This window comes from Oryctolagus cuniculus, chromosome 5 (genome assembly GCF_964237555.1).
Source record: "Oryctolagus cuniculus chromosome 5, mOryCun1.1, whole genome shotgun sequence".
NCBI lineage: Eukaryota > Metazoa > Chordata > Mammalia > Lagomorpha > Leporidae > Oryctolagus > Oryctolagus cuniculus.
Window position 1 is genome coordinate 72,148,324 of NC_091436.1, and position 23,343 is coordinate 72,171,666.

Sequence of the window (23,343 nt, forward strand, 5' to 3'; positions counted from 1 at the left end):
GCGCCTACAGTGATACCCAGCGCAGAGTAAAATATGGTTCTTTTATTAGTGTTTGTTGAACACCCAGTATGTGCTGGGCCCGGATACAACTTTGAATAACACTGAGAAGGCCTCCCGATGTTTGCGTTTATAATTGGTTTATTTTATTTAAAAATAAAAAACAGGAGCAGACATTTAGCCTAGAATGCCTGGATTGGATTCTCAGCTTGGTTTCCTGATTCCACCTTCCTGCTAATGAAGACATTGAGAGATGACGGCTCAAGTAACTGGATCCCTGCCATCCACGTGAGAGACCTGGATTGAGTTCCTAGCGCCCCTGCTTGGGCCTTTCTCAGTCCCAGCCATTGAGGGCATTTGGGAAATGAACCAGCACGGGAGTGTTCTCTCTCTTACTCTCATCTTAAAAAAGAGAGAGAGAGAGAGAGAGAGAGAGAGAGAGAGAGAGAGAATGGGGTATACAGGGTCAGGGAGATCAAGCTAGAACCATCCTTTCCTCTTGAGAGGGAGAGAGAGGTAAGATTGGAGGCAGTCTCTTGCAGTGGTCCGCTCTGTGAGTGAATTACCTACTTTCTTATGGCGTGCAGTATATTTTACCTTTGCCTAGGGAGTAAGATCTGTTTTACAGTCCGCCTTTCTAATCTCATGGAGTAAGAGGTGGATCGGCATTGTGGTCAGTATTGTGGTCTAGAAGGTAGGGCTGCTACCTGCAAAGTCAGCATCCTGTTCAAGTCCTGGCTGCTCCATTTACAATCCAGCTCCCTGTTAATGTGCCTGGGAAAAGCAGCAGAAGATGGCCCAAGTGCTTGGGTCTCTGCCTGCCATGTGGGAGACCTGGAAGAAGCTCCTGGCTTCTGCCTGGATAAGCCCTGGCCATTATGGTCATCTGGGGAGTGGATGGAACATCTCTCCCTCTCTCCCTCTCCACCTCCCCACACTTGTAACTCTTTTTTTTTTTTTAAATTTTTTTAGATTTTATTTATTTGAGACGTAGAGTTACAGACAGTGGGAGGAAAAGACAGAAAGGTCTTCCATCCACTGGCTCACTCCCCAAATGGCCGCAGCCTGAAGCCAGGAGCTTCTTCTGGGTCTCCCATGTGGGTGCAGGGGCTCAAGGACTTGGGCCATCTTCTGCTTTCCCAGGCCATAGCAGAAAGCTGGATCAGAAGTGGAGCAGCCAGGACTAGAACTGGAGCCCATATAGGATGCTGGTGCTGCAGGGGGAGGATTAGCCCACTGTGCCACAGGTCCAGCCTCACCTGTAACTCTTTCAAATAAGTAAATAAATCTTAAAAAAAAATCTGAAGAGGATGAAGCAACATGAAGGGGGAGTGGGAAGAAGGGTATAATGAGACAAGGGCATCTAGAATGTCCAAAGATTGAAAACAAAAAGAATGACGGGGCTAACATGTTCCATTTTGCCTTCCCACAAAGAAGCATTATGAGTTTAAATCTTATGAATTTTTGTCTGTTTTTAACTTAGATCAAAGACTGCCAATTAAAAGAATTAGAATTGATATAGTATAACTAAGCAGTTAAGTTTAACATTTTTTTAAGGTTTATTTATTTATTTGAGAAGCAGAGTTACAGAGAGAGAGAGAGAGAGAGAGAGAGAGGTCTTTCATTCACGGGTTCAGTTCCCAAATGGTCACAATGATCCAAAGCCAGGAGCCAGGAGCTTCTTCTGGGTCTCCCATGTGGGTGCAGGGCCCCAAGCACTTGGGCTATCCTCTGCTGCTTTCCCAGGCCATTAGTAGAGAGCTAGATCGGAAATGGAGCAGCTGGGACTTGAACGGGCACCCATATGGGATACGAGCACAACAGATGGAGGCTTTAACCTACTATGCCACTACACCAGCCCCAAGATTTTTTTTAAACAAATTTATTTGAAAGGCAGAGTTACAGAGAGAAGAGAGACAGAGAGATCTTCTATCTGCTGGTTCACTTCTGACATTACGGCTGGAACAGGGCCAGGCCTAAGCCAGGAACCCAGAGCTTCTTCCAGGTCTCCATGTGAGTACAGGGCCCAAGGACTTGGGCCGTCTTCCATTGCTATTCCAGGTGCATCAGCGGAGACCTAGATTGGAAGTAGAGCTGCCTGGTCTTGAACGAGCACCACATGGGATGCTGGCATTGCAGTTGGAGGCTTAACCTGCTATGCCACAACACTGGCCTGTGAGCTAGAATTCTTGTAACCCTGTAAAGTAACCTTATGTCTTTAACTGTAAATTATGTCTTTAACTGGCTTGATATGTCACCTTCCCAGGATGCACCTGTATCTCATCTAGGACCTGGACCATGCTAAGACCCCACCCCATTTATATATGTAATTACCCACCACCTGCTATATGGTAAAAAAAAAAAAAGGAGGGGAAGAGGTCTGTTTTTGCCATGGACCACACTTGGACGTACTGTGCTCCCCTTTTTTGTTTTGTGGGCAACCTTCCGGTTCCCTCTTGATGAGTAATTCTCTGTGTGGGCAGTGCACACTAACACGTGAATGTATGTTTCTTTTCTCACTGTTATATAAATCTTGTTTTCACTTGTGCAATATGTATGTGGGTGCCTCCAGTTTGAATTCTTAGCTCTGTGGGGACAAGGACCTGGAATAAAACATAAGATAATCAGGCCCATATCCGAATCATAAAATAGTATGTTCTGTTACCTTCACCCTGGAGCAGGAAGTTATTAATAATGCTGGCTTCCCCATTCCTCTCACTTCCACTTAAGCTACGTTAGCTTCTAACCTTGAAGTCTTATTGGGTCTCAGGAAAGAGAAAAGGGCAGGGTGGAGGTTGTATATTCCTTGAACATGATGCTCATGAGAGCCTAACTTCTAGGCAGCACACTGTCTTCTTTTCAGCTCCAGAAAATGACTTTGGAAAGAAGCTGGTGTGCGATCAAATGCAAGTCAGAAAAATACGTTGAGAGCTAGACTTACATTGGAACGTTGGGCTAGATTTACGGCACATCAAGTTTGTGTAGTATAGGTTAAAATAGCTTTTCCAAAGGTGTGGTTGCCTGGCTATCAAGCCCATAGATACTCATATATTAAAAACCAAATGTAGATTTATTGATTTATAAGGACAATAAGTGCCAAAATGACTGTATACTTTTGCTCACTGCTCAGAGTTTTATATATTTTTTGAAGATTCATTTATTTATGTGAAAGATAGAAATATAGAAAGAGGTAGAGACTGAGAGAGAGGTCGGTCTTCCATCTGCTGGTTCACTCTCCAAATGAGCTGATCTGAAGCCAGGAGCCAGCAGCTTTCTCTGGGTCTCCCACATGGATGCAAGAGCCCAAGCACCTGGGCCATCCTCTGCTGTTTTCCCAGGTGCACCAGTAGAGAGCTGGATCCGAAGTGGAGCAGCTGGGATTTGAACCGGTGCTCTTATGGGAATGCTGGTACTGCAGGCTGGGGCTTTAACCTACTGTGCTACAGTGCTGGCTCCCCAGTTTTATATTTGTATATACCAATCCATGTGTGAAGTCAAGTGATTTTTAATTTTTATTTATCTGAAAGGGAGACAGACAGAGATAGAGATCTCCTATCTGCTGATTTAACCCCCAAATGTCCTCAACAACTATGGCTGGGGGCCAGGCTTAAGCCAGGATCCAAGATCTGAAGCCAGCTCTCCCATGTGGGTGTCAAGGACCCCAATACTTTAGCAATCACCTGCTGCCTCCCAGTACTCCCTGGAGTAATAACAGATTAAGGAAGCAGACTAGATTAAGTATTTTAATGTGGGGAAACCAGAGAACACTCAGTTCATTGCCAAGGTGGAGGTAGAGGCAGAGGCAGAGGCAGAAGCAGAGGCAGAGGCAGAGCCCCAGATGTCTGGTTACTCCAAGTATTATCAACGGTGATGTGATTGATTAATCATAATCATGTGCAGCTTCATGAAAACAGGATTTCATGATGAAGGAGGCTAAACACAGTGAAACAGGGAACAATGGGGAGTTTTGGCGTTTACAGGAAGGACTTCTTTGGAAGCTGGGATTAAGAGAACAATCACAATGTGGAAGGGTCTTGAGGGGGACTGAATGTTAACTGGGGCAGACGTCCCACTTGCTGTTTACTGGAGCCCACAGCATTTCCTTAGCTGCTTCAGCATCATGTCAAATGACCTTTGCCACTGACATAACTCCACCCATCACCTCAGCAATCTGGCTAAGCATGCCTTCAGCAGAATTCAGGCCATGTGTTGGTCCCCAACAGGCTATGCACTCACCTAGTGAAGGAAACTCCTGTTTTGTGGAAGAAAAGAATGCAGAATTAGACATAAAACAGAATTAAGGGATAAAAAAGTAAAATAGAGCACATAAAATAAAACATTGAAAAGAAGAAAAGAAGATGACAATGACATTAACAATACAAATTTGTTGTAGTTTGCTTATCTTCTGGATGCTGCCAGGCTGATGAAACAAAACACCAAGAGAGTTCAAGAAATCTTGAACCGATGGCAACTCATGGACTACTATGCTTTTCTCTTTTAAAATTTATTTATTTATTTAAAGATTTATTTATTTATTTGAAAGTTGGAGTTACACAGAGAGAGAAGAGGCAGAGAGAGAGCTCTTCCATCCAATGGTTCACTCCCCAACTGGCTGCAATGGCTGGAACTGCGCTGATCCGAAGCTAGGAGCCAGGAGCTTCTTCCGGGTCTCCCATGCAGGTACAGGGGCCCAAGGATTTGGGCCATCTTCTGCTGCTTTCCCAGGCCACAGCAGAGAGCAGGATTGGAAGTGGAGCAGCCAGGTCTTGAATTGGCGCCTATATGGATTGCCAGAGCTTCAGGCCAGGGCTTTAACCCACTGTACCACAGTGCCAGGCCCTAAAATTTATTATTTAAAAAATTAAATTAACATGAAATTCCTGTATGTTTTAGAGGGTACATGTAATATTTCATTAGGTCTACACTGTATAAACCAATCACACAGGCTGTTAGTCCTTCCATTTCCTTTACTTAAGATTATAGTTACTCTATCATTCTGTGGAACACCAGAACCCATCATCTTCACATGACTGTGTTTTGGTACCCCTATCCCCACAGTCCCTTCCCAGCATTCAGTAATTATTTTAGATTCATAGCAGACATGTGTGTGATATATAGATATCTATATATATATATGACTATATATATATAGTCTTATCTATGTCTCTCTCTCTCTCTCTCTATATATATATATATCACATTCTTTTTACCCACTCACCAGTGCATTTTTAAGTGTTTTTTTTTTTAATTTTATTTAAAGTATACAAATTTCATGTGTTTCATGTACACAGATTCAGGAACATAGTGATACTTCTCACTCTACCCACCCTCCCGCCCATGCTCCCACCCTTCCTCCTCTTTCCTCTCCTAATCCCTCTTTTAATTTTTACAGTGATCTACTTTCAGTTTATTTTATACTTATAAGTTTAACCCTACACTAAGAGTTCAACAAATAGTAATAAAAAAACAATGTTCAGGGCGGTAAACAATCATCAAACCTCAAAATGTCAATTTTACTCTTATACATTATGTTTCTGATGCTCTATTAGTTATCAAAGATCAGGGAAAACGTGGTATTTGTCTTTTTGGGACTGGTTTATTTCACTGAATACTATTCAGCTGTAAAAAAGAATGAAATCCTGTATTTTGCAACAAAATGGATGCAACTGGAAACCATTATACTTAGTGAAATAAGCCACTCACCCATTGATGGACACCCAGGTTGATTCCTTATCTTGGCTATTGTGAGTAGCACCACAGTGAACATAGAGGTGTAGATATCTCTTTTGTATGCTGATTGATAATTCCTTTTGGATATATGTCCCACACATGAGATGGCTATGTCATAGCTAGATTTATTTTTAGGTATTTTCTTTTAAAGATTTATTTCTTTATTTGAAAGGCAGAGTTACAGAGAGGCAGAGGCAGAGAGAGATCTTTCATCTGCTGGTTCTCTCCCCAAATAGCTGCAATGGCTAGAGCTGACCTGATCTGAAGCCAGGAGCCCGGAGCTTCTTCCGGGTCTCCCATGCAGGTGCAGGGGCCCAAGCACTTGGGCCATCTTCTACTGCTTTCCTAGACCATATAAGAGAGCTGGATTTGAAGAGGAGCAGCCAGGACTCGAACCAGTGCCCATATGGGATGTCGGCCGTAGAGGCTTTCCCAATTCGCCACAGCGCTGGCCCCTGTTTTTTTGAGGAATCTCCATGCTATTCTCTATAATGGCTGTACAGCCTCACCAGTACTTGTTGTTTTTTGCCATCTCATTGTGGTTTTTATTTGCATTTCCCTGATGATTAGTGATAATAAGCATTTTCTAATGTATTTGTTGACCATTTGTAGGTTTTTTTTGAAAAAAATGTCTATTTCAGATCTTTTGTCCATCTCTGAACTGCACTGTTTTTTTGTTGTTGAATTTTCTTAGTTCCTTATATAATCTGGGTAGTAATCCTTTCTCAGATGCATAGCTTGCAAATTTTTTCTCCCATTCTGTCAGTTGTCTCAATTCTGTAAAGTGTTTCCTTTGTTATATGGAAGCCTCTGAGTTTGTTATAATCTCATGTATCTTTTTTGCTTCTATTGCCTGTGCTTTTGGAGTCTTATCCAAGAAAATAACAAAAATTACTGCCTAGGCCAATGTTTTGAAATGTTTTCTGTTTTCTTCTACTAATTTCATAATTTCAGGTTTTGCATTTAGTTCCTTGATTGAAATAGTGATTTTTTTTTTTTGAAATGTTATTTTCATCTTACTTGAAAGGTAGAGCAAGAGAGAAAAAAACAGAGAAAGAGCTTTCATCTGCTGGTTCACTCCCCAAATACCTACAACTCCTAGGGCAGGATCAGGCTGAAAACAAGAGCTCCAGACTCCATCTGGGTCTTCCAGGTGTGTGGCAGGGGCCTACACACTAAACAAACCATAACCTGCTGCCTCCCAGGATGCATTAGCAGGAAGCTAGATCTGAAGTGGCAGGGCCAGGACTCAAACTGGTACTCCTATATGGGATGGCAACATTCCAAGCAGCTGCATAACTCACTGCACTACAATGCCTGGCCCACCTAGTGTGTTTTGAATATTTTTGACTGTGATCTGCCATGTGACAGATACTAGTGCTCATCAAAACATGTGTACTCTACCATCTCCTACATTTCTCAGCCTCCTTTACAGTTAAATCAGAGGGGTGTGTCTATTTTGGTCAATAAATCCATGAGAAGAAGTGATTGCATTATTTTTGTTTCAAGGCTCTTAACAGTGGTTAAAGCCATTTCAAGTCCCCTATGTTCTCTCTAGGATGACTTTTAACTTTGGGAGCAAAGAATATCAAGATAGAGTGAAAGATAGAAGCATATTAGATCCATGAAAACAACTGCCAAGGAAAGCAAGTAAACTTCATCAGACTTCATGGGAGAGACATGTGACACTTAAAACACTTTCTGTTAAGCTATGGAGATCAGGGCAGGCCTAGGGAGTTGTTACGATTTAGCCTAGTTTACTCATAAAGTCTAATTCATGTGGTAATAAATTCATTTGACCTAGTGTGTCTATATAAGCATGTATCTATATATCTGAATCAAAGGTTAAAATAATACTGATACCAGATATGACCCCCTAAAATATATGTAAATATGTGGCCCCTTAGAGTTCCCCAGAAGTCCCACCTGGGGTGCCATGTGATATCACCATGTGCTTATTAATAAACCTCCAATATTAACAAGCCCGAGAGGGTTCTTGCCTAATATTTAGAAAAGAATTCTAAATATTGCCATCAATAAACGTGGCAGCGTGGTACATTTTAGGCTTCTATTTAGTGTGAAAGGTGCATAGGAAAGTGAAGGCTTTAGTTCAGTTTAAGAAGGGAAAATCTGGAAACTAGGGTCGCATCCACACCAAACAGAGAGCAGGCCAAAAGCTACGTGCAGCAAGTGCTTTGAGCTGCTATCCACCGCTTATCACCGGCAGCAAAGCAGAGGCAGAGAGCCTTTTGGGATGCTCCTTGCCTTTTATATATTTCTCACGGGGGGGTGGCTTGTGGTTAGGTGGGCGCTCAGGTATGGCCAGGTAGGGCATGATGTCACACGTGGTGAGGGTATCAGGTAGGGTCTGAGGTCACACAGGGGTGTGGTGAAGGCGTGGTCTTCTGGCTCACAAACCTAATGGGTTTTAGCCTGTCTACTTCAATACCATTGCTATTTCTGACATATGTAATATTTTCCATTCTATTTCATTTAGGAAAACAGTCATCACACACTATTTTACCACGCTATAATTGGTCTCCAATAGCACGTGAAACTACTGTCTTAGGAACACTGATCTGTTATGAACAACTTTCAGGTGTGTCCATTTAGAAAAATTATTAGAAATTTTATAATAAATTCAAAGTTACCATGATAATAGAAATGGAAAATACAGAAGCATGATATTTCATCTTGTAAAGTGACATTTTTCAGTACATTTCTTTTTGGAACATATATGTGCATACATGTAAATATATATGTGCTTACATATTTTTAGATGTTTCCCAAACTGGTGATTCTTTGGAATTAAAACACTACTGCTGGCCGGCGCCGCGGCTCACTAGGCTAATCCTCTGCCTTGCAGCGCTGGCACACCGGGTTCTAGTCCCGGTCCGGGCAGCAGATTCTGTCCCTGTTGCCCCTCTTCCAGGCCAGCTCTCTGCTGTGGCCCGGGAGTGCAGTGGAGGATGGCCCAAGTGCTTGGGCCCTGCACCCCAAGGGAGATCAGGATAAGTACCTGGCTCCTGCCATCGGATCAGCGCGCCGGCTGCGGCGGCCATTGGAGGGTGAACCAAGGGCAAAGGAAGACCTTTCTCTCTCTCTCTCTCTCACTGTCCACTCTGCCTGTCCAAAAAAAAAAAAAAAAAAAAAAAAGAATGCATTGTGGGTGCTGGCGCCGGCGGCTCACTTGGCTAATCCTCCGCCTGCAGCGCTGGCACCCTGGGTTCTAGTCCAGGTCGGGGGGCTGGATTCTGTCCTGGTTGCTTCTCTTCCTGTCCAGCTCTCTGCTGTGGCCCCGGAGTGCAGTGGAGGATGGCCCAGGTCCTTGGGCCCTGCACCTGCATGGGAGACCAGGAGGAAGCACACCTGGTTCCTGGCTTCGGATTGGTGCAGTGCGCCGGCTGTAGTGGCCATTTGGGAGGTGAACCAACGGAAAAGGAAGATCTTTCTCTCTGTCTCTCTCACTAACTCTGCCTGTAAACAAAACAAAACAAATAACACATTGTGGGGTAGGGCACACCAGTTTGCGTCCCAGCTACTCCACCTCCAATACTGTGCCTGGGAAAGCAGCAGGTGGCCCAGGTCCCTGGGCCCCTGCATCCACGTGGGAGAACTGAAAGAAGATTCTGGCACCTGCCTAGACATGGTGCAAGCCGCGGCCCTTGCAGCCACTTGAGTGAAGCAGGGTGGCAAGGCATCTCTTTGTCTCTGGAACTGCATTTTACATAAATAAACCGTTTGTCTGCTAGAAACTAAGAACGCTTGATAGATGGAGTCAAAATCATGATTCACTTCTCTTTCCAAGCGCAGGAAAAAGGGAAGTCAACAAATCGTGTACTTTGTTATAAAGTCATTATGTCTTTTTGGATACCTGAAAGATGGACCACAAAATTATAAACTGGGCGCTTGCTCCAAGATCTCTCCATTCAGCAAATCCAGCGAGAACAGAACACAAAGGTTGCGCGGGTTCCGAGCCGGAACCGGCACGAAACTCTCGCGAGAGCTTTCCGACCGACGCAAGCCCTCCCGAGGACTTGTTCCCGTCTGACGCCTCGCTTCCTCAACTACTGCAGGACGGGCCGGAACTTTTGTCTGTAGGAACGGGTTTACTGGTTGAGTGTTGCCAGCCGGCGTCAAAAAGAATAGGGATCCATCCTCTTCCTCTCGCCGTAGCCGCCGCTGAGCCAAGCTGAGCTGATCCGATCTAGGAGCGCGGTTACCGGACGGGCTGGGTCTATGGTCGCTCCGCGGGCCGCTCCGCCGGCTGGTGCTTTTTTATCAGGGCAAGCTGTGTTCCATGGCAGGGAACTTTTGGCAGAGCTCCCACTAGTAAGTGATCTTCCGCGTTCTCGGCCGGTGCTGGTTCTTAGGGGTTGGTGAGAACGGGGCCTGCAACTCCCCTCCGTGTGGATCCCGGCGCCGGTCCGCGGCGCCGGTGAGGTCCCAGTGGGAGGCGGCAGCAGCGGGAGTGAAGTGCGCTTGTCTGAGGCGACTCTCCTCCCAGGCTGCCGGCCGGGATTTGCGGGAGAAGGATCTGTGAGCGGGAAAGCTGGGGGAAGGAGGTTGAGTGGGAGAAGGAAGGTTCAGGACTTTGATTTGGATCTGGGATTAGCTAGTCGGGTAGCACGAGGTGTGCACAGGTAGGGGAAGTGTGAGGTCGGGACCGTGAGGCAGCCTGTTCGCAGAGTCGTGGCTTCCTTTTCTCCGGGGTTTCTTCAGGATATCGGCCTCGTGGTACTTTGCCATTTACCTTCTGTGTCGAGTGGGTTTGATATTAATCAGAGGATAGGCGGGAAGCAGGCTTATTTCTAGCTCGTGATCGGTTCCAGTAACTATGCCTAGGTGGAGTTTCATGTTCTAAAAATTTATCCATTTCCTTATCTGTGTCTTACATTTTATCTTAAAACTGCATTTCTCATTGATTGTAATGAGTAAATTTGTGTTCTGTCAGCGACCACGAGCGTGTTAGAGTGATACAAAAACTTTGTCCCTAAATACGTTTGTTTAAGCAGACGGGAAGGTGCGTGTTAGACCTACTTGAACATTGACTAGGCTTTCCTTTGTAGTGCAAAAATGAACTGAGCTTGATAAAGGTATCTTAGTGTAAATTTTTCATTCTAAGAGCATTAGTAAATGTATCTTACGTTTTGTTTCTGTGAATAGAATCGGTTTTTATTCATTTTTTAACCATTTGCATAAGAAAAACAATGGGCTTGTTAACTTTCAGAAAAGCCTTTTCTTGTTGTACAGTCGATCTATGAAGTGCTGTAGAGGCTTTCCTCCCTTTCATATTTTTGTTTTACATTGTTGTCACTGAAATATTTTCTTGGGCAAAGTTAAAGTTTACAAACGGTAAATAGTGGAGAAGAGATTCTGTTTGAAAGAAGCTGAGAGAATTTACAGGTAGCTAGCTGTTGATTGTCACTTCTTCAACTTAAAAAGATAGTGCTCCCCTTCCTCTTTTTTAAGGTGAAAAATCCTTTTTTAAAAAGTGCTTTTATTTACTGTTGGCATTATAAAAAAGTTATCCTTTCACTTTTTTTTTATTAAAGGTTTATTTATTTATTTGAAAGAGTCACACAGAGAGAGAAGGAGAGGCAGAGACAGAGATAAGTCTTCCATCTGGTTCACTCCCCAGTTGGCTGCAACAGCCGGAGCTGTGCCAATCCGAAGCCAGAAGCCAGGAGCTTCTTCTGGGTCTCCCACATGGGTGCCAGGGGCTCAAGAACTTGGGCCATCCTCCACTGCTTTCCCAGGCCATAGTAGAGAGCTGGATCGGAAGGGGAGCAGCCAGGACTTGAACTTGTGCCCCTATGGGATGCTGGCACTGCAGGCGGCAGCTTTACCCACTATGCCACAGTGCCAGCCTCAATCTTTCACTTTTTTTTTTTTTTTTTGCCAGGCAGAGTTAGACAGTGAGAGAGAGACAGAGAGAGAGTTATAGACAGTTCCTTCCTTTGGTTCACTCCCCTAATGGCTGCTACGGCCAGTGCTGCACCGATCCGAAGCCAGGAGCCGGGTACTTCCTCCTGGTCTCCCATGCGGGTGCAGGAACCCAAGGACTTGGGCCATCCTCCACTGCACTTGCGGGCCACAGCAGAGAGCTGGACTGGAAGAGAAGCCACCAGGACTGGTACCCAGCGCCCCAACCGGAATTAGAACCCGGGGTGCCGGCACCGCAGGCAGAGATTAGCCAAGTGAGCCATGGCGCCGGCCAATCTTTCACTTTCTGAATACAAAATTAAACATGCTTTTTAAAAATTGTCTTTGCCTCCCATTTAAAAGAGTCTTGGTTGTCTTATTCTTATACCTTGAGAATCATGGAATGTCAGATTTTTGAAGGGTAATGAGCAAGAAAAACAAGATAATTCCAGATAAACAAGATTATAAAAGGCCGTCGTTTTAGGTGAATTTAATGAACAAGGGGGCAGAAGTTCTGTTTCAAGCCTCTTAAGATGAACTTTTTCGGCCGACGCCACAGCTCACTTGGCGAATCCTCCGCTTGGGGTGCCGGATTCTGTGCCGGATGCTCCTTTTGGAGTCCAGCTCTCTGCTGTGGCCCGGGAAGGCAGTGGAGGATGGCCCAAGTCCTTGGGCCCTGCACCCACATGGGAGACCAGGAGGAAGCACCTGGCTCCTGGCTTTGAATTGGCGCAGCGCGCCGGCGGCCATTTGTGGGGTGAACCAATGGAAAAGGAAGACTTTTCTCTCTCTCTCACTGTCTAACTCTGCCTATCAAAAAAAAAAAAAAAAAAAAGATGAACTTTCTCACATCATTTCTGAACTCAGCATGCCATTTTTTTTCTACTAGCATATGAAATAATAGTGCATCTTACATATAATCTTAAATTTGGTGAAAGGTAGCAGTCTTCTTGATTTATCTCTCACACAAAGTGCTTATTAGGAAACCCTTAAATATTTATTTGTGAAGTTTAAAAACAAAATGATTGTTGAGATGTAATTTAAGAGCAAATCACAATATACTTGTATTTGAGAATGTTGAAGTAGGACAAAACTTGTTCTTTGGCCAAAATTCAGTAAAACTAGAAGGGCAGTAAATATTTGATGGTTGACTGAACAAATTAATGGGTAGGTAACAAAAATAAAAATTATAGGGCCAGTGTTGTGGCATAGCAGGTGAAGCCACCACCTGCAACACTGGCATCCCATATGGGCACCACTTCTAGTCCCGGATACTCCACTTCAATCCAATTCCTTGCTAATGCTCGTGGAGAAGCAGTGGAAGATGGCCCAAGACCTTGGGTCCCTGTACCAATGTGGAAGACCTGGATGGAGTTCCAGGCTCCTGGCATCAGCCTGGTCCAGCCCTGGGCCATTGTGGTCATTTGAAGAGTGAATCAGCAGATGGAAGATCTGTCTCTCCAGCCCTCCCTCTCTCTAGTCTGCCTTTCAAGTAAATAGATGAATCTTTTAAAAAATTTATAAAACCAACTTATTATATCAAAGAGAAAAAATACAATTACATTGTACCTAGAAAATCAGATCTATATAATTGGGATATAGCCAAAACTGAATTTATTAGAAAATCATTGTCTTGAATAACTCAGAAGAAATAAAAATAAATTAAATATTAATGCTATATTAAAAATGAAACAAATTTATGGAAATTGAAAGAAACACAATAAAGTAATACTGATTTTGATGTATTAAAGGAAAAAATTATAAGAGCCGGTTATTTCTGAGAAAACAAAAAAATAATACACTAAACTAATTAAATCAAGGAAGATAAGATAATACAAAAATATATAAAAATCAGGAATTTGGAAAGCTAGTAAACCCAGAGTAACTCTTGGGGCATCTCCTTGGCAATAAATATGAAAGCCAAAACAAATTAAGAAAATTACCAGAGAGCTCCTTGAAAAATGCTTGAGTCTCACATTATTTCGTGGGTAAATTCCTGTTAGCTTTTAAGAGGATCTGCTATTGAAATTGTTCCAGTTCATAAATAAAGAAGAAACATTTCCAGTTCCTTTTTTTAAGATTTTATTTATTTATTTGAGAGGTAGAATTATAGACAGAGAAAGGGAGAAATATTGGCATTAGCTCATGGAGTTAAATATCTTAAGACACATGAATTATTAATAGGAATGGAAATTGGTATAACTTTTCCGGAATGCAAACTGACAGTGTATATCAAAGTTACCATGACAACTTACCCATTAGTTTTACTTCTAGGAAATTGTATTGAATTTATTATTACTTTTTATTTATTTGAGAGGTAGAGTTACAGAGAGAGAGAAAGGTCTTCCATCCACTGGCCACAATGGCCAGAGTTCAGGAGCCAGGAGCTTCTTTCAGGTGTCACACGTAGGTGCAGGGGCCATCTTCTACTACTTTCCCAGATCATAGCAGAGAGCTTAAGCAGAAGAGGAGCAGCAGGACTAGAACTGGTGCCCATATGGGATGCTGGCTTTAGTCTACTATGCCACAGTGCGAGCCCCTTAAATATATTATTAATCAAATATGCAAGGATCAGTTACAAGGATGTTCATTGCATTATTTGTGGTAGTAAAAAAAAAATGATAACCTACATCCCAATCAATAGGGATCGGCTAAATAATGATCCATCCTTAACACTGTGCAGCTTATTTAAGAGGATGCTGAAAAACAAGTTAAGTGCTTTAAAGACATAACAAAACAGGTTGCAAAATAGTGTTTAAATTTTTTTTATCATATAAGTTTCAAATCTGACTAAAAATACTGTACTTAACTAGGCAAGAGAAGGAGTCTATCTGTGTAAAATTGTGAAGCAGCTTTTAACATGATTGGAATTTATAGTAGGGAAACTACCCTAGTTACTCAGGGACAATTGAGAAAAGATAACACTTCATTAAGTCTAAAAGCACCATCATTGGTGCCAAATAATTCCATCATAAGCTTACATCACTAATAAAGAATAAACATGTTGGCAGTTAGGGGTGGGCTTTGTGGCCCTGTGGGTTAAACCACAGCTTGGGGTGCCTGCATCCCATATTGGAGTGCCAATTCAAGTCCTAGCTGCTCTGGTTTCAATCCAGCTTCCTACTAAGGTACCTGGGAAGGAGCACATTATGGCCTCAGTGCTTGGGTTTCTGTCACCCGCTGGAGACTGGGATGGAATTCTTGGCTTCTGGCTTTGACCTGCCCTACCCTTCTGTTGTAGCCATTTGGGGAGTGAATGAATAGATGGAAGATCTCTCTCACTCTCTCTCTCTGCCACTCTGCTTTATATTAAATAAATAAATAAAATTTTCTATAAAAACATGCTGCCAAGTAAATGATAAAGCATAACTGATCGTAAGATACATCTTGATATCAGAGACTTAGAATCAATGAAATACAAAACAGAGAGGAGGAAGAAGGAAAAGATTTGTGTGGAATTTTTTTCTGGACAAATTTGCATTATTAATAAGATATTTATTTAATTTGAAAGACAAGTTGCTCTCCTGTCTGCTGGCCTACTTCCCAAATATCTACAATAGCTGGGGCTGAGCCTGGCTGAAGCCAAGAGTCAGAAACCCAAGCTGGATATCCCACACAGGTGGTGGTGACCCAGCAATCATCCATCACTGCTGCTTACCAGGAAGCTGGAATTAGGAGTGGAGATGGGATTGAAACCCAGGCTCTCTGATAATGGGATGCTGGTGTCCCAACCAGCAGCTTAACCAGTTGTCCAAATGCCCACCCCAATAATTCTTACTGGTAATTCACATTTTAAGAAATATGAGAGATATTATCTTTTGAGGTTACTCCATCTCTTTGTACCTCTTAAAGTAACAAGGTGCTTTTTTTGGTGTGTTTTCTGTGATTTTGCTTTACATGTCTTCTTTAATATCTCTACTTCTTCCTAGTTTGCAGTGGATTTTGGATAAACAAGATCTGTTGAAGGAGCGCCAAAAGGACTTAAAATTTCTCTCAGAAGAAGAATATTGGAAATTACAAATATTTTTTACAAATGGTAAACATTATTTTAATTGGTTGAAATTGTGTAGGTAGTTACCCCTGAATGAGAATGTTTTTGTAAGGTAATTTCATGGTTATGGTCCATACTTAAATTTTTTATTTGTACATAAATCTTTTTATGACTTATATTCATCTTTTTAGTGATTTAAATGAAGTGTCTTGTGCATCTTACATGTCAGAGGCACTCGAGGCAATTTAAAATGTTAACTGATCTCCTAGGCCTCAGTAATGGATTATTACTGTTTTCAAAAAGTTTTAAAATTTTATTTTCATTTTTATTTGAGAGATGCAGACAGGCAGACAGATCTTTCATCTGTTGGTTCACTCCCCAGATGCATGCAACAACCAGGTCTAGGCCAGGCTGAAACCTGGAGCTCACAACTCAGTCCAGATCTCCTATGTGGGTGGCAGGAAGCTATGTACTCAATCCATCATCTACTGCTGCCCAGGGTGCTTCATCAGCATGAAACTAAATTAGAAGTGAGGAGCTGGGACCTGAATCAGGCATGTGGGCATCCCAAGCGGTGTCTTAACTTTGCATAGGCCCACTCCCTATCATTCGTTATCAAACTCAGTTTAAGCTTGGCTAAAGCAAAGTACTTGGAGAGTAAATAATTCTTTAGTTGAATATTATATAGTGGTCTCTCCTATCTTAGAACTAGCTTTGTAGGAAAGGGGATTTGGAGTTGAAAGACCTTTACACTGACAGGTGCTATAGCTTTGTCTCATGATCTTTGTCTCAGTTCACTTTTCTGTAAACCTACCTCACTGTTTTGAGGATTCATTATGGGTTTTTTTTTTTTTTTTGATAAATTGTATAAAGTAGTAGCTAGAATGAGTTTTATAGTTTATTGAACATTTTCTTTTTATATTTATTGTAAAGATAATATGAAAAGCATTAAAATATTTACAAGATAGAAGGGAAGTATCTATCATTCAGTCTCCTTAATATAAGAATATATTTTGTTTTGGGCAATTTCTTTTCCTCTCTTTTTGTTCATTATGCTTATATATGTATTTTTGTATAAATTTGCAAATCCTTGCACTAAACCACTGAGAGCCAAATGGAGCTTTATAGCATGTGTAGGTTTTTTCCCTTTGTTAAAAATGAGTATAGTCATGTTCAAGATTAATAATGATACCAGAAGATATACTTAAAATTTTACTATTTCCCTTTTAGTTATCCAAGCATTAGGTGAGCATCTTAAATTAAGACAACAAGTTATTGCCACTGCTACGGTCTATTTCAAGAGATTCTATGCCAGGTAGGACTGTTTTATTTTGGGAATATACTAGATGTCTTAAAAACTCTTATTTAATGTTGATGAATCGTGTGTGCGGTAGAGTTAACTTGATATTTTTTCTTTAGTGTGTTTTTCAATGAGTGACACTTAACTTTGTTTTATGATATTTTTAGGTATTCTCTGAAAAGTATAGATCCTGTATTAATGGCTCCTACATGTGTGTTTTTGGCATCCAAAGTAGAGGTATAAAACAATTTTCTGATTTTCATCAATATTGGTTAATCTGCCCCAGTTGTCACATTACTTATTTAAAGATAGTAGTAGATGATAATTTAAGCAAAATACAAAAATGACACAAAAATCAAAGAAATACATACATAAATTTGTGTATTTATTTTTTAAGGGCTTATATGGCTCTTAACAGAGTACCAAGTGCTTTTGTAAATCTTTTTACAAGTATTAACTGACTTAATCCTCATAAAAAATGGAATATGTGATAGTAGAGTTCCTACTTTATAAATGAAGGAACTGAGGCACAAAGAGATTAAGAACTTGCCTGTATTTGTACAACTGGTAAGTCGCAGAGCTAGTATTTTGAACTGTGAGAGTCTAGTTCCTACTCCTATTTTCTTATTTTTTTTTTCTGCAGCCTTTAAGATTTTTAATTGTTTTGTACAAGTAGAATTCAATAAATGCCCTAGCTTGTTTCCTATAACCTAAGAGTGTCTCTCCTTCGCATATGCTTATTGCTACTGTCTTCCCTCCTTTCCTTGTGGTGATTGGCTGCCTACCAAGCCATCAGGAAAACAAAGGAATGGCAATGATTAGGAGAGGCTACAGCTATACAGATTCTATCAAATAAAAATCAGATGAAATAGAAAATTCAGGTGAGGGAGAGAAGAAACATAGGCACTTAGAGCTGAGACTGAATTTTTGCTTACCCTATTTATCTTTTCTGCAAAAATCCAGACAGTAGTAGCAGATATCAACTGTTTTTTTAATCCATTCAGGTTTTTTTTTTTTTTTTAAGATTTTTATATATTTATTTGAAAGAGTAACCAGAGAGAGAGAGGTCTTCCATCCGCTGGTTCACTCTTCAGATAGCCACAATGGGCGGAGCTGCACTGATCTGAAGCCATGAACCAAGAGCTTCTTCTGGGCCTCCCATGTGGGTGCAGGGGCCCAAGGACTTGGGCCATCTTCTGCTGCTTTCCTAGGCCATAGCAGAGAACTGGATAGGAAGTGGAGCAGCTGGATCTTGAACCGACGTCCATATGGGATGCTGGCACTGCAGGCGGCAGCTTTACCCACTATGCCACAGTTCCAGCCCCCAATTCATCAGTCTTCAGTATTACAAAGCCTTTGTACTGTGTTTCTGTTTTTAGATATCTTTATAATAGTAATGATATTCTTGAATATTATGGTTTTTTTTTAAGATTTATTATTTGAAAGGCAGTGACAAGGTGAGAGAGCGGGGCCATCCAACTGATGGTTTAGTCCCTAAGTGGCTGAAAAGATCTAGGTTGGGTCAGACCTAAGTCAGGAGCCAGGAATTCCATCTGGGTCTCCCACATGGATGGCAGGGACTCAAGCACTTGGGCCATCTTCCACTGCTTTCCCAGTCACATTAGCAGGTAATTAGATTGGAAGTGGAACAGCCAGTATACAAACTGGCATTCCAATGTGGGATGCCAGTGTTGCAGGTGGTAGCTTAACTTGCCACAACGCCAACCCATCTGAATATTATTTTAGCCTATTGTTATTTTTTTTTTTGGTACTCATTTTGATTTAGCTTTGTTTTAGCTATTGTTTAGGATTATCACTGACATTTCTCCCAACTATTATCTCAAGAATGAGAATTGACCCTATTAGAAAGAATACTAAGGAAAACGTTTTAGTGATTTAATATTTTTCAATTTTAGAGGTAGTTTAAGGAGGCAGAACTGACTTTGTTAAGTTCTTTTTTTTTTTAAAGATTTATTTATTTATTTGAGAGGCAGAATTATAGACAGTTATACCATGCCTTGGTTTGCTCTCCAAATGGCTGCAATAGCAAGAGCTGGGCCAATCTGAAGCCAGGAACCAGGAACTTCCTCTAGGTCTCCCACCTGGGTGCAGGGGCCCTGGTGCTTGGACTGTCTTCCACTGCTTTCCCAGGCCATCAGCAGGGAGCTGGATTGGAAGTGCAACAGCTGGGACTTGAACCAGCACCCATATGGGATGCAGGGATGCAGGCAGAGGCTTAATTTACTATGCCACAGTGCTGGCCCCTGTTAAGTTCTTTAATGGAAAAGAAAATGTTTATAAAACAATTTTAATATGGGTCTATTTTTTACAAATATTGCCATGTAACGGCTATTTTTATATATCAAGCACAACCAGTATTTGATACCAATTTGTTGATACCAACAAAACCTTATTAAACATCTATAAGCTTTATAGATTAATTTAGATATTTTGTTGTTTTTTTCATTATTGAATTTTTTTGAGAGATTTATCTTACTTATTTATTTGAAAGACAGAGTCACGGAGAGAGGTAGAGACAGAGAGGTCTTGCATCTGCTGGTTCATTCCCCAGATAGCCTCAATGGCTGGAGCTGAGCCAATCCGAAGGCAGGAGCCCGAAGCCAGGAGTTTCTTCTGGATCTCCCATGTGGGTGCAGGGGCCCAAGGACTTGGGCCATCTTCTACTGCTTTCCCAGGCCATAGCAGATAGCTGGATCAGAAGAGGAACAACCGGGACTAGAACTGACGCCCATATGAGATGCTGGCGCTTCAGGCCTGGGCTTTAACCTGCTGCGCCACAGCACAAGCCCCTTTTATTTAATTTTTTTTAAAGATTTATCTTATTTGAAAGGCAGAGTTACAAGGGAAGAGGGGCAGACAGAGACAGAGAGATCTTCCATCTGCTGGTTTATTTCCCAGATGGCTATAGTGGCCACAACTATGAGTCAGTCTAAAGACAGGAGACAGGAGCTTCATCTGGGTCTTCCACATAGGTGCAGAGACCCAAGGACTTGGGCCATCTTCTGCTTTCCCAGGTGTATTAGCAGGGAGCTGGATCGGAAGTGGAGCAGCCAGGACTTGAACTAACATCAATCTGGGCTGCTGCCATTGCAGACATGAGCTCAACCCATTATACCACAACACTAACCCTGCATGATTTAATTTACTTGGTAGAACTCTATGTGGTTTACTGACTGAAAACCATATAAGAATTTTAGATATGGAGCCGGCGCCGTGGCTCAATAGGCTAATCCTCCACCTTGCGGCGCCGGCACACCGGGTTCGAGTCCCGGTTGGGGCGCCGGATTCTGTCCCGGTTGCCCCTCTTCCAGGCCAGCTCTCTGCTATGGCCAGGGAGTGCAGTGGAGGATGGCCCAGGTGCTTGGGCCCTGCACCCCATGGGAGACCAGGAAAAGCACCTGGCTCCTGGCTCCTGCCAGGATCAGCGCGGTGCGCCGGCTGCAGCGGCGGCCATTGGAGGGTGAACCAACGGCAAAAAGGAAGACCTTTCTCTCTCTCTCTCTCTCTCTCACTGTCCACTCTGCCTGTCAAAAAAAAAAAAAAAAAAAAAAAAAAAAAGAATTTTAGATATGGAATTATTCCTACAAAAATTTGGTTGTAGTAGTATTCTTTTAATCTCAAATTATATAGTATTTTAAAATATATAAATATGGGGGCCAGTGCTGTGGCACAGCGGGTTAACGCCCTGGCCTACAGTGCCAGCATCCCATATGGGTGCTGGTTTGAGGCCTGGCTTCTCCACTTCTGATTCAGCTCTCTGCTATGGCCTGGGAAAGCAGTAGAAGCTGGCCCAAGTTGTTGGGCCCCTGCACCCGCGTGGGAGACCCGGAAGAAGCTCCTGGCTCCTCGCTTCGGATTGGCACTGTTCTGGCCATTGTTGCCAAATGGGGAGTGAACCATCGGATGGAACACCTTTCTCTCTCTCTCTGCCTCTCCTCTCTTTGTGTAACTTTGACTTTCAAATAAATAAATCTTTAAATAAATCTTTTTGTGTTTTGTTCAGGTGTACAGGAAAGGGATTTAGAAAAATGTCTCAGGCTTTAGTTTTTATTTTAAATTATTATGGTTGGAGGTATATATGCGCATATATACACACAAACACATACACACATACATACTTTTCTCCTTTATAGAATAAGAATGTAGTTGAAGGTTTTTGAATAGATTCTTAGTTTTTATTTTTTTGGATAAAGAACCAATTTTTGATTTTTCTGTTTTAAAATAAGCACTCCAGGAATCCTACAACTTATTCTAAAATTAAATGACACAGTAATGTATGTAAAATACATTGATAAATTTTAATTTTTTAAATTGATGCTATATTACATAAAAAGATAAAGTGCGAATTGACTTTGAAATGATGTTACATCATTCTTATCTCCCTGTTCCAAAAAGGATAATAATTATATGACTGTTTGAGTTCTTTTTTGGTGATATTAAAGCTTATTTTATTCAGTATTTATTCTTGCAATTAAATGTAGAGTATAAAGTCTTCTTGGAAACTAAATGTAAAAAACTAGCACTGACACTTTAGGACTTGGTATTCTCGTTCGATATCATCTATTGATATTAAATTATAAAATTAAAGTTTTTTCTTAAATTGTGGCAATTTTAAGGGAAGGTAAAACATTTAGAAATTTAAGGACTGCATGCATCAAGTGGGTGGACAGTGAAGACTATAAATGTGGCAGGGGAGCTGGGAAATAACTGTTTTGAATAGATCTCAGATACCCTTAGGTTTATTGGGTTAATGTGTATCTGACTTCGTCCACTTTTCTTTCTCTAGGAATTTGGAGTAGTCTCAAATACAAGATTGATTTCTGCTGCTACTTCTGTATGTAAGTGTAAAAAATGTACCTTGCTATATGGTTGTATGTATGAAAATTCTGTAGTATATAGATATTTTTTAGTTTATGAGATTTTTTGAGCTTAGTTGGGTTTATTAAATCTTCTAGTGATACCTTTATGATTGGCTATTTGGCAAAAAATAAAGTTAAGGAGGCACTTTTAAAACCACCTATAGTATTATTTCTAAGACATTAATTTTGATGTTAAAAATGGTCACTCCAAGATGACCACAATGGCCTGGGTCTGGGTGAGGCCAAAGCCAGGAGCTAGGAGCTTCTTCTGGGTCTCCCACATGGGTGCAGGGGCTCAATGACTTGGGCCATCCTCCACTGCTTTCCCAGGCCGTTAGCAGGGAACTAGATTGGAAGTGGAACTGGTGCCCATGTGGGATGCCGGCACTGCAGGTGGTGGTTTTACCCATTATGCCACAGCACTGGCCCCATAAACTATTTCTTTACCAACTGTAGTTTCTATCTTTGATGGGAATTATGTATTTTCAAGCTTTCATATAGAAAAACATGATAGAGGAAAAAAAGGTACTGACTGGGTAGTCAGAACAACTGATTTTTAGCATCAGTCGGTCTCTTAAGTAGCTGTATGAAACTTGCAAGCAGCGGTGTAGCCTTGAGCCAAGTTTCTTTACCTCCTCTTTTTTTTTATTTTTATATTTATTTATTTATTTTGACAGACAGTGGACAGTGAGAGAGAGACAGAGAGAAAGGTCTTCCTTTTTCCATTGGTTCACTTTCTAATGGCCGCTGTGGCCGGCACACCACGCTGATCCGAAGCCAGGAGCCAGGTGCTTCTTCCTGGTCTCCCATGTGGGTGCAGGGCCCAAGGACCTGGGCCATCCTCCACTGCCTTCCCAGGCCACAGCAGAGAGCTAGACTGGAAGAGGAGCAACCGGGACAGAATCCAGCGCTCCAACCGGGACTAGAACCCTGTGTGCTAGCGCCACTGGCAGAGGATTAGCCTATTGAACCACGGTGCCAGCCTACCCCCTCTTTTTTTTTTTTTTTTTTTTTTTTTTTTTTTTTTTTTGACAGAGTGGACAGTGTGAGAGAGAGAGAGAAAGGTCTTCCTTCCTTTGGTTCACCCACCAAATGGCCACTATGGCCGGTGCGCTGTGCCGATCCAAAGCCAGGAGCCAGGTGCTTCCTCCTGGTCTCCCATGTGGGTGCAGGCCCAAGGACTTGGGCCATCCTCCACTGCCTTCCTGGGCCACAGCAGAGAGCTGGACTGGAAGAGGAGCAATCAGGACAGAATCTGGCGCCCCAACTGGGACTAGAACCTGGGGTGCTGGCGCCACAGGCCCTAAACTCTTTGGAAAGTGTGTGTGTATATATATATATATATGCACAGAAGCATAAACATACTCCCACACACATATATATATTTTATGTAAGGTACCTATTACCAAGGTTTATTTCATTACATTTTCGTGCAGAGTCTTAAAAATATCTTCATCAGAGGTTTGGTTACCAACAAATAGAAAAATCTTAGGCTATTTAAAAAAATGTTTTAGTTTTTG

The 23,343-nt window shown here is 42.0% G+C and overlaps 1 protein-coding gene and 1 long non-coding RNA gene across 3 annotated transcripts in view; one reads left to right on the top strand and one right to left on the bottom strand.

Annotated features, from left to right (window-relative positions):
• Positions 1–4,485: 4,485 nt before the first annotated feature.
• On the bottom strand, positions 4,486–9,728 carry LOC138849629 (uncharacterized). Its single transcript, XR_011388603.1, has 2 exons — positions 9,602–9,728; positions 4,486–4,836 (listed from the first exon to the last, which is right to left on the bottom strand). It is a non-coding gene; the product is annotated as an uncharacterized lncRNA (long non-coding RNA).
• Positions 9,729–9,739: 11 nt separating this feature from the next.
• The window catches only part of CCNC (cyclin C), a 33,246-nt gene continuing 19,642 nt past the window's right edge, over positions 9,740–23,343 (top strand). For both annotated transcript variants that reach the window (XM_017345299.3, XM_002714921.5), the window contains exons 1-5: positions 9,740–10,059; positions 15,582–15,688; positions 16,874–16,958; positions 17,111–17,180; positions 21,751–21,802. In XM_017345299.3, the coding sequence (XP_017200788.1) occupies positions 10,028–10,059; positions 15,582–15,688; positions 16,874–16,958; positions 17,111–17,180; positions 21,751–21,802 (346 nt within the window). In that variant the 5' untranslated portion in view covers positions 9,740–10,027. The remainder of the gene's footprint in view (positions 10,060–15,581; positions 15,689–16,873; positions 16,959–17,110; positions 17,181–21,750; positions 21,803–23,343) is intronic.